This window comes from Podarcis erhardii (assembly GCF_964252035.2).
Source record: "Podarcis erhardii genome assembly, chromosome: 2".
Classification (NCBI taxonomy): domain Eukaryota; kingdom Metazoa; phylum Chordata; class Lepidosauria; order Squamata; family Lacertidae; genus Podarcis; species Podarcis erhardii.
This window is the reverse complement of record NC_138498.1, coordinates 63,843,181-63,854,925: the sequence shown is the minus strand read 5'-3', so window position 1 is coordinate 63,854,925 and position 11,745 is coordinate 63,843,181. Positions and strand designations below refer to the sequence as shown.

General features: G+C 43.2%; 1 protein-coding gene across 1 annotated transcript in view; it reads right to left on the bottom strand.

Annotated features, from left to right (window-relative positions):
* The window catches only part of TCOF1 (treacle ribosome biogenesis factor 1), a 39,277-nt gene extending 28,237 nt beyond the window's left edge, over positions 1–11,040 (bottom strand). Inside the window, exons 1-6 of the mRNA XM_081851380.1 lie at positions 10,781–11,040; positions 5,798–5,853; positions 4,012–4,139; positions 3,590–3,687; positions 2,446–2,803; positions 1,117–1,199 (exon numbers count right to left, since the gene is read on the bottom strand). Coding sequence (XP_081707506.1) covers positions 1,117–1,199; positions 2,446–2,803; positions 3,590–3,687; positions 4,012–4,139; positions 5,798–5,853; positions 10,781–10,897 — 840 coding nt within the window. The 5' untranslated portion in view covers positions 10,898–11,040. The remainder of the gene's footprint in view (positions 1–1,116; positions 1,200–2,445; positions 2,804–3,589; positions 3,688–4,011; positions 4,140–5,797; positions 5,854–10,780) is intronic.
* Between the last annotated feature and the right edge of the window lie 705 nt (positions 11,041–11,745).

Genomic DNA, 11,745 nt, shown 5'->3' with positions numbered 1-11,745 from the left:
GACATGTAGCCACTGTCTCTGCATTCCCTTGAAAGTTTTCAGGTGGCAGAAGACATCATGAGAAGGATGTGAGTGGGCTCAGCCGGAGGCTGGGAAAGCAAAGGCATCAAAGGTGGGGAAGAAACAGGAAGAGTAAAGGGGAGAAAGCAGACAGGACAAAAAACACAGAAAAAGGCAGGGAAGAAAGTAGAAGTTGACAGCAGTTCTCATTTTAAAGCAGCAGGCAAATAACTCTGCTTTTCCTAGTTGGACAGAGGAGCCCAAAACCAGGGGAGAACTCTTCCACAGAATAAATTGCTGAAGTTAGCCAATGGTCAAACAGGCTGGGGCTGATGGGCGGTGTAATCCAAAAACACCTGGAGGGCATCAAACTGGGGAAGGCTGGTTTAGAGCGATGTTCCGGAGAGCCAATTCAAATATTAGCACAGGCACATGCATTAACATTCACATGGGGGAAACAGCTTGCACGAAAGCACCCCAATGTCCAAATCTCCTGGCACAATGAAAATTAAATGCATAGGGAAGAGATTAGCCTGGAAAGTTCCACCCCACTGTTTAAGCTTTTCCCACGCAGCGAGACTGGGATGTGAGGAGACGTTCAAGCAAAGCAGTGGGAGGAACAGTTCTATGTGGAAGTAGCTCTCTGATGTTCACTTGTCTTTGGGAGGCAAGGACAGAAAACACTTTTCCACAATGGAGACTCCCACTTCTCTCAGCCATAGGATGAAGTGTGTGCACAGAGCCTTCCTAGCCAAGGGGTGTGCAACTCTCTTTGTCCTAAAAGGAGCTCTTAGATCAGGAGTGGGAAGCCATTTCTATGACAAGTGTCACTTGGGGGCCACATTACCAGGGGTGGGCTGGAGCCAGTGGTAAGCAGGATCAAAGCCAAAAGTTGGCAGGGTTGGCTGGTGATGGCCAGGGGATCCATTTTCTTTAGGTTACCCACTGTTACTCCCCTTCTTTCTCCCTTCTTTCCCACCCCATTTTGCACCAATGGGACCTTTTCCCTCCAAGTAGGGAAGTAGGACAAAGAGAGCTGGCTGGATTCAAAAGCGCCATGAGCTGCATCCAGCCTTTGAGTTGGCTGTTTCCCACTCCTACGGTAGTTGGAACTACCTGGATTGTTGCAGTATGTGTTTCTTCTTCTGAGTCTGAATCATCACTGGAGTCTCCACTGCTACTCTCTGCCTTCTTTAGAGCTAAGACACAGAGGAAACAAAAGCACTTAAGTTGAATCCGATAAAACATGAGAGAACATTAAATGCAGCTTTAGAGATCCAAGACCAAAAAAGTAGGAAGCTCTGGGGTGCTTTTTATTATTATTAGGGTATCCATATCTCCAACCATCAGATTTTAAGATACTTGCACAAAGCAGTTTTTAAGTGGGCCACGACCCACAGGTCATCTAAATTACCTTAAAATCTTGCTGTTTGGAAAGATATGCCCTGGCTGCTGACTACTCAGCTCTGGAAAGGAAAGAGAAGCCCAAGATAGAAGAATTGTGTTTCTATTCACATGAGTCATGCCATTAGAAAGTGTCTTTAGCCTCCAGTTGGCATGTTCAGAACATACCAATCATGTACTTGAGATTATACCAATTAATGACACAGCAGCAGGATATTCTTCTGCAGTAAAAACCAATTACGTTTTAAGATCCAAGTATGGAGGGATGTTAAGAATTCACAGCAGAAGTGGGTCATAACTGAGGAGGTTTATGCTCCTGGAGTTGACAGAAGTGATGAGCAATATCCAATATTACTACACACTCCTTGTAGACCCACTGAAGCCAATGGACTCAAGTTACTTAAGCCCATTTCAATTACTGTACTCCAATGAGACAGAGTGAGTCTTAGTTGACCATAATTTCTAAGACTTTCCAATAGACTAGAAAACATATTATTAAAATTGCTAGGCTTATGAAAACCCATACAGGACAAATTTATGGGGAGGTGAGTGACCCTATTTTGCATGCGATTTTGATTTAGCTAGATACTGGCCAACATCCTCATAAATAAATGAGGAAATCCATAGAGAAAAATCTGTCAACTGACATCAAAATGGAAATGTATTTATTTCAGGTGCTCAGACAGCTCAGCACGCTTAACCCAAGAAAGCTACTGTGCTACACACATGCCTGCCTGCCTGTATGTGTGCTCAATGAACACAACTGCATTTGTGTCCTTTAGATCCTTCAACGTGTTTTGTCTCTTTGCAATGGATACCTGCTTTGACTGAGAGTACTGAACGTTTTCCTTTTGTTGAGAATAGTTTTCTTTTATATTTATCCCCTCAAATAGAGCTGAAACAATCAAGCCTACAACATGATTTGCAAGGCAATGCAGGCCAACCTCACCGCAAGTCAAAAGGAAAGATTCGAGTCTGAGAGCTTGGATGATGTTTGTGCAATGCCTTGCAACACACATCTCAAGCCAGCCAACTGCTTACCTGGCTTGGGTACTGGGGTTTTTACTGCTGCTGGTGTCTTTTCTTCCTCACTTTCAGATGAGCTGCTGCTGCTACTGCTTTCAGAGTTTGTTGTCTTCCTTGCAGCGGCTGCCTGTGATGCATTCTGCCCTGCTATAGCAAGAGGCTGCGAAGCAGATCCTGGTTTAACAGGGAGGATTTTATTCTTTCCTGCCTTTGTCACAGCCGGTGTTGGTGGCTTATTTGCAGTTGCCTTTTTCTGCTGCCCTTTTGCCTGGACAGCAGCTACAGCCACCCCTTTGCCTGGGAAGGAGTTTGTCTTCTGTGCAGCAAGTTGCAGCAAGTTGCTGGTTTTGTTTCCTGCTGCGGGGATGTTCACCTAAGAGGAGAAGCAATCTCATTACACTTGTCAAGTTGTACATAGGACACCACCAATGAATGATTCTTCTACACTGCTTTGAGGCTTTTCTACAATCAAGCAGTATAATTTCATAAATAAAATACACAGCCTATGCAGTCCATCACAGAGACTCCAAGTTTGCAAACAGCTCCAATAAGACCACATTAACTGGCAGCTCTGCATGTACAATAGAGAGAGGAGCGCTGTGTCCTACCTTTTGGACCATGTGTTTTTGTTATAGGCTTTCGCCTATTCAATATCCTCAAGACTGATTTCGATCTGAAGGTAGATCAGTGCTTGTCTAGAACTGTCAACTCTAGACAATTGCCTAGACATTCAAAGCTTGTCTAGAATTTACTATGTAAAGAATGCAACTTATTATGGTCACCCTAACAAGGTGCATTTGGATGCATTTCAAACAGGGAATGGTTCCTTTTGCCATAGGGATTATTGGTAGGTATGTTTTTTCTCCCAAATGTTACAATATCTGCTTGTGAGCCTTCAAAGCAGACACATCTCAGTTATTCCAGGCTCTCATGACTTTTCCTATATCTCTGAATTAAGGTGAGCAGAGGCAGCTCAAACCTTCCTCTGTTCTCTTTCTTAAAAAAGGGACTTTTCAAAGTTTACCTGATGAGAGATTTTGAACATACACAAACAAAGCAAGTGCTATATTTGCAATCATGAAGTCTGATTTTCCACAGCTATCCTATTCTCTCACACACCGTTTACAAGCACTAGCAGTAACAGTAACTGCCTTCTCACCTCCTTGCCAGCAGCTTCTTCCTCTTCAGAAGATGACTCCTCATCCTCACTGCTGCTCTCCGCTTTAGCTAGGGAACTGTTATTCACAGCCACATTGCCTGCAACAGATAAGAGATGTCAGCCTATACAAGTTTGAAGGATTTTAGTGTCTCTAAGGGGAAGGAAAACTGAAGTCGCAGGACAATTTCTATCCTGTCAAAGGACACCATGTGACAAAATTCTAGACAGTATCCCAAAGTTCCACAGCACTCCTCATAGCAAAACCTCTTTGCAAGCAAACTGCATGTGTCAAGAACAGAAATGAGATGGTCCCTCACCGGCATTTGCTCTTTTCAAACAACATCTAAGATGCAAATTACACATCACAAAATAGCCAGGTAGTAAAGTGCTTGGGGACATGGAATTAGACAAGTGCATCTTACTTTTTATGGGTTTTGCTGCTTCCTCCTCCGAGCTCTCAGAGCTGCTCTTGGGATCAGGAACTCTGATCTTTGCTGGGCTGCCTTGCTTGATTTCCTCCACCTTTCGTTTCTGGGGTTGTGAGGAAGTTCTGTTGAACAGATTTTGCAAGTATGTTGAATAGGCATTAAACGAGGATAGTTAGCTTAAAAGGGTTCACTCAACAACTTTCTGAGTCTCATGCCTCTGTAGTACAAGAACCACCACTGTCACTCATGAAACATTTACTTTGTTATGGAAATAAAACAAACTGGGTACTTCTTTGACTTTTTTAAAAAAATGTTTGTAGTTCAGGCAAACTGTCTCCCCAAGTTAACTTTTAAAACTAACTTATCAGAGACAGTAATAGAACTAATCATACTCAAGACCGTGAAATTAGCATGAGGAGCTTAATTAAAACCTAGTAATAGCTTCATCCTATCTGCATGGCTAATTTGAAGCTGGAATTTTCCAAGCCTGTCACACTGATCACCTACCTGTCAAGAAAAAAAAATGTTGAGTCTAAACTTTATCCAAGAGGAAAAACAATTAAAGAGACAAGGGATCAGCTAATGGATCTCTCGCCCTCACACAAGAGTGAATGGATCATAGATTAAAACCCCCCAAAGAGGGGTAAAGGGGGAGAATGAGCCCCACACAGAAGGATTGCCATGGTATTGGTGGTTCCAAGGGCCAATGTGCAGGGGAACTGTGGAGGTGGAAGGAACCACAGAGAGAGAATAAACAGGGGGCAAAACTTGACAGTATCACTCAGTAGGAAAGTTGGCATTTCCTAGCAGATCCCTGCCTTACACTGCATTTTATATCATGTAGGTGTCATATGTCTAACCATTTAGCTTGAAGGGACAGAGAGGAAGAGTGTGTGAGATTTACGCAATACTTAGAGAACAACTTTGGGGAAAACTGGAGGTACAAATGAAATGAAAGACTGAATAATTCAAAGTTGCAACCCACAATTAGTCAAAATTATGTAGCCTATGTGTACTGTTACTTGAGCATGGTGATTTATAGACAAAACACTAATCTTTTTACCTCAGGCCAGACAACTTTGCATTATCAATTTATCAATATAATATCAATATTATCAATATAATAAAGAATACACAGAGCCCAAGAAGTCCCAGATTGATGGAGTGAAACAGAAGGAGCTTCAAAGTTTTAATCTGAGCAAAAAAGAATAGGGACATAATATTCTACTTTTCATGAGCTGGACGAAAGGGATTTTTTAAAAAAAATTGGGGGGCTTGCTTTAGAAGTGCTTTCTGACCCTTCTACAGTACAAAAGGGGAGGACACTGGGGTTCTGATGCCCCCTTCCAAGGAGTTCTTTGAATGCTAGGCCAGCTATGCCATCGCCCTCACATGTGAAGACCCTCTATGTATGTAGGGACAGGTCTATGTAGAGCACAAGGAGGAGTCATGGGGCAATAAAGACCCTTCCTTGCCTGGGAAATCTATAATGGCTTCAGGATTGCTCCAGGAAGAGCCCCTTATTACAAACGCCAAATGCAACTCCACATGTTCCAAGAATGAAACAAGATTATTTTATCTAATCTATCCTTTTATTCAGGGTAGATTATGTTGGTCTGGAGGTTACCCTTCCCAAAGGGAAGTACTGGTAATTAAAATGCAGAAAATACTAATACTACTATTATTAAAATGTATTGCTAACAAATACTAATTTAAAAGTGTGTCTATCAGGCACAGTATCAGACAAAAACACAACTTGTTTCTTTTTTGTTAAACTTACTTTTTCCACTGAGTGAAGATATCTCCGAGAGGGACTGGGGATGGTAGGAAGGTCTTCTGTACGGGAAAAAGAGAGGTTAATTCTGTCCTTTACCCATATCAAGAACAGAAACCCCACTCTTTGGCCCCACATTTAAAACAACAACAACAACAACAAGAAAGCAACTGTAGAGTTGCTCCAAGTACATTACAGGCCCAGAATTAAGAACCACACAAAAAGGAAAACAATTTGGCCAAAAGATGCTCCCAGGACACAACTCATGTCTTCTCATTGTAGAATATTTACCAAAAAACCCCACTGGTTTTATATCCCCCAAAAGGTAGAAAGATAAGCCCAACATAATGGAAAATAGTATTTCTGGCCCCAGATTAAAATGTATCCAAAGGTTTGTTTTTTTTAGAAGTCTATATACTTATCAAGTACAGTGGTACCTTGGTTGTCGAACCTAATCCATTCCAGGAGTCCGTTCAACTCCTGGAACCATTCGAAAACCAAGGCGCAGCTTTCGATTAGCTGCAGGAGCTTCCCGCGCTCAATCGGACATTCAGCTTCCGAAAAACATTTGCAAACCAGAAAACTCACTTCTGGGTTTGCGGCATTCAGGTGCCAATTTGTTTGGGAGCCAAGCTGTTTGACTACAAAGGTACCACTGTACTTTCATAAAATCCTCAAGAGAAGTGTTGGCAGCAGCTACACCCAAGTGCCTAATAAATGCCAAATATGACAATTGGAAACATACTATTACCAGCACTGATAAATATATCCTATACACAACTAGGACGTTGAAGAAACACACACATACAAAACTGCCAGCAGTTGCCAACTCTGACATCAACTAACACAACACTGTAGGTTTCCTGTAATATGCTTTTTGCATTCTTACTCTCCCTCTTGCATGTTACTTAATCCACTATCAGTACAGCCAATTTTGGCTCCAGACTTTATTTGCCTCTCATAGTTGCAATCCAAATGGAGATGTCGAAGCAGTGGGGAGAACCACACCCACAAACAAAAGTACCTGCAACACAGCTGGATAAGCATTTATCACATTTATCAAACAGTGCTATGTGCATTTCAATGTACACATACTGGCCTCCTCTATACCAGGATATGTGGGAGGAACTCACATATATTTAAATATTGAGAGATGCTTCTTACACAAAGCCACTTGTGGGAATTGGGGTGGGGGGACACATTCAACACAGCTCCTAAATGCATGAGAATAGCTTATCTGAACACCCCTAATAGTAATAGGTCCATGGGGTCATGAAGAGTCAGACACAACTAAACAACAACAAAAGCAATAGTAACAGTCACTGCTCTATAATGTTATTTCTAGGTGGTAAAAGCCCACACGACTTCAGTCTGGATGAGAAACAAGTGGATACCTCTGAAACCAAAAAGATTTCGTCCGATATTGTTTTCAGTGTAATTCCATGTTTAGGGTCTTTATAATCTCTCAAACCTCCCAGCTTCAAGTCTGGCTATCCCAATCCTATATACACGTAGTATCATTCTCCTCTATGCCACAAAATATCTTCAAGTTGCAATCCTGTCTGTCTAAATTATTTGTTTCAGTCTGATAGGCTTAGTAAAAGTAAAGGTAAAGGACCCGACAGTTAAGTCCCATCATGAACAACTCTGGGGTTGTGGCGCTCATCTAGCTTTTACTGGCTGAGGGAGCCGGCATTTGTCCACAGAGTTTTTCTGGGTCATGTGGCCAGCATGACTAAGCCACTTCTGGCGCAACGGAACACCGAAACCAGAGCAACACATGGAAACGCCGTTTACCTTCCTGCCAGAGCGGTACCTATTTGCACTTTTTTTGGTGTGCTTTCGAACTGCTAGGTTGGCAGGAGCTGGGACAGAAAAACAGGAGCTCACCCCATCGCAGGGATTCAAACCGCAGACCTTCCAATCGACAAGCCCTAGGCTCAGTGGTTTAGACCACAGCGTCCCTGATAGCTTAGCAGTACCTCTCAAATGGCAATGTTCAAAGCTGATGTGCATCAAGTCTTGCTAGTGCTACCACGAAGCTCTGTATACCTGTCACAGGTGGGAAGAAAAGGTTTCATACTAAACAGAGCGCCCAGACAGCAGAACCACATTGGAGATTCTCCACTTAGGAGGTTACAGCGTTGGGGGAATTCTGTGGTGGTCCACAGGACTACAGAGCCTCCAAGGAGAAAATGATTCTGCATTAGAGTTCAGGGCTGTAGATTTATTTATTTATTAATTCATTCATTCATTCCCCGCCCATCTGGCTGGGTTTCCCCAGCCACTCTGGGCAGCTTCCAACAAAAGATTAAAAATACATTAAAACATCAGTCATTAAAAACTTCCCTAAACAGGGCTGCCTTCAGATGTCTTCTAAACGTTAGACAGTTGTTTATTTCCTTGACATCTGATGGGAGGGTGTTCCCCAGGGCGGGCGCCACTAATGAGAAGGCCCCCTGCCTGGTTCCCTGTAGCTTCACATCTCATAGTGAGGGAACCACCAGAAGGCCCTCGGCACTGGACCTCAGTGAATGATAGGGGTGGAGACACTCCTTCAGGTATACTGGACCAAGGCCGTTTAGGGCTTTAAAGGTCAGCACCAAGACTTTGAATTGTGCTCGGAAATGTATGGGAGTCAATGTAGGTCTTTCAAGACCAGTGTTATGTGGTCTTGTACTTGCACTAGGCCATATTTTCCATACATACACCCTGCTAGATGACCATAGTAAAAATATTCAGATTGTTCAAGTGTGTTGCTATTTTAAGCTACAAATTATTTTAATATTGGGTGGTGAAGACCATTTGCACCTGCAGACACATCCTCAAGACCAAATGCAAATAATTAATCTTTACAGAGTCAGTGGTTTCTGGGTTGTGACCTCAACCATCCCAACTGTAAACAAAATTTAGGATAGGTCACATGTGGCTTACTGCAGTACAAGACAACGTAAATATTAAGTTTTTAAAAACCCTCATTTCCTGAGGCTATACTCAAACAACACACTAACCCCTTGCTTCCTCTATAGGTTATATTTTTAATCTATTCAATATTTAAGCAGTTGAACACACCCATTAAGTAGATAATGTAAAACTCACATACTTTTATCATGAGCTTGCTTTGGGTGTATAAACCTCAAACCAAAACTCTAATTGGAACCCTTGAATTTAACAGGCTTAGGGCAAATTCACACATGCATGTGTATTTCTGAATAAACCTGCATCCATGAAACAGCCTCAGAGATTGGACGTGAGTGTTACTAAATCCCTTGCTTCCAAGAAATATATTCCAACGATGACTAACACTGTACGTATAACAGCTGGAGCTTTCAGTTTCATTCCCTTTCAGGCTCCTCACACACAGTATTTTCTTCTGTACCTAGCAGTCAAACATTCAACGGCAAGTCACTAAATAATATGCATGTGTGTGTGACTCTGTTGACACTGATACCAGGACAATGCTAGCTGAAGTGGACTAAATAACTAGCTAGGTTCAAGGGTACTAGCATAAAACAGAACATGTTACTCTTGATAATCTGTAATAACTGACTCTCAACAGTCAAAATGTGGACTGGAATTCAGAATCCACTCCTAGGACTGCTCAGAAAGGTTAGAAAAATCAATGAATTACCATTCCCAAATACTCGACTGTGAGAGGTAATCTGGATTTATAGGCAATACTTCCCAGAGTAAAATGAAAAAGCAAGTTTGCTTATCCTACATATCTAGATAGCAAATTACCAAATACTGTTTTGTTTTGACTATACAGGGTGGCCCAAAAGTAGGTATACAATTCAATCGAAGTGGCAGTTGGAAAGAGAAGTTGGCAGTTAGAAAGAATAGTGGAGTCAGATAAATGGATTATTTTTCTTTACTGATATTGTGAATGATGACAGCAAACTCACGTTAAGAACAAAAAGTGATTCTAAAGCAGCATACCTACTATTGGGCCAACCTGTAGAACATGTAACCAGCAACCTGTAACCAGCAACATGGGGGTAGGGGTTCCTTCACCCAAGTGCTACCCTTATTCCAGAACACGATCACACAATGAACACCTTACATTTTAGGATACCACAGCTCCTTAGGATTTCTTAGATATATATAACTACATCCACCATGTTCCAAGTGTCCAGAGTGCTTCATGTAAATAATGACCACCCGATTCCTTTTACAGTGGTACCTCGGGTTACAGACGCTTCAGGTTACAGACTGCGCTAACCCAGAAATAGTACCTCGGGTTAAGAACTTTGCTTCAGGATGAGAACAGAAATCGTGCGGCGGTGGCAGCAGGAGGCCCCATTAGCTAAAGTGGTACCTCAGGTTAAGAACAGTTTCAGGTTAAGAACGGACCTCCGGAACGAAGTAAGTTCTTAACTCGAGGTACCACTGTATCCCTGCCTGAGGTGTTCAGGGGAGCCTTTGCTAGTGGTCCCCACCCAGGCCCCGTTCTGAAGAACTTCCCAGCTCAGATCAGGGAGGCCCACCTTCCACTCCCACCACCTAGTGAAAACCTTTAATTTCAAATTGGGGCTTTTAAGCTTTCTGGTAAGCATTCACTGGTCTTGTCTTCATTGCATCTTTATAACTGCACCGCACGCTGCTTAGAAGATACAAGCCACTGAAATAAAATCTCAGAAATCCTTTCAATAGGAGCCCTGGGTGTTCTAAAGAGCTGCCTAGAAATACACGCCTAATAAACTGAACAAATCCTTGCTAAGGCCTTGTGAGGCCAGTAAAGGCTACTGCTATGAAAATGGGCTGCTGGACGCCACAGAACAAGCTTCCCAATACGAATTCTTCCCTACTGCAGGATTACCGGGGGGGGGGTGGAGTGAGGGCAGCTGCCTTGTTAGACCAGAAAGAAAAGACTTTATAGGGTTGCAGTTTCATAGAGTTATTGGGAAGGCTTGCTAGTGAGGCGGGGGGAGAACACGGCTCGTCAGCCCCCCCCGCCCCCTCTACCCACGTGGGAGCCCGTGCAGTTACCTGCCCACTCTGTGCCAGCAGCTCCCTTGCTGCTCTCTCATAGCCAATCTGGACCAAGTGCTGGTGCATCAGAGCCAGCAGCTCTTTCTGCTCGCTGCTTCCTGCTGCTGCTGCCATGCTATAGCAGCTCCAAGGTTTCTGGTCCTTAGCCCGCGTACACTGCCATCAGCGGAGGCGCGGGGTTCACAGCGAGTAGCTGATAAGCCACATGCTCCCTGCCACTTGCTCTTCTAACCCTTTGACCAGGTAGCGGCGCGGAAACGTCACTTCCCGTTCCGCAGCCCCGGGGGCTCCTGGGAAGTGTAGTCTCTTATCGCCGAGCATCTCCCAGGCGCCCTTGCTTGTAATTCGCTCGCTTTGTGCCTTCTATGCTGCTGTGTCGCGCTTTAGATGCCGGGCTTCAACGAGCGGCTTCCTGCCTAAAGCGCGACGCAGTATTTTTAAGGGCATAGCCGAAAGGACAGGCACGGCTCAAGTTTTAAGAGGCTGCATTTAAAAAAAAAACCCAAACAGCGGTTTTTGTTTTCTTTGACTGCTCTGGATTTCTGCAACTTGCAAGGCATATACAGTATAAAAAAGGCAAAGCAGCTCATCGCTCGGTTTCTTGGGGCCTGCAGGGTAGCTCAATAATTTCTAAGTTCCTCTGTTTAGAAAGACTGCTCGCCCAAGTGTAGATTGCATTCCGCATTTAGCTTTTTTGTAAATATTGCTCTATGCAAATAGCACTTCCGTTTACTTAAACATCTGATTGTATCTCAAAATTCTGGACACCTACCAGACCATCTGTTTAAATTAGGTTGTTTTTTCAGGCAGGTGGTTTTAGAGTTGTTTTCTTACTGAATAAGGTGTTCTGCTCTGGGTAGCTGCTGCCATTTAGTGTCTGTGTTGCTGCATTTAAATTTATATGTAGTTATACATAGGGACAAAGCAGTTAGATGAGGTGAGTGGTTGCCACAAGCCTCAAA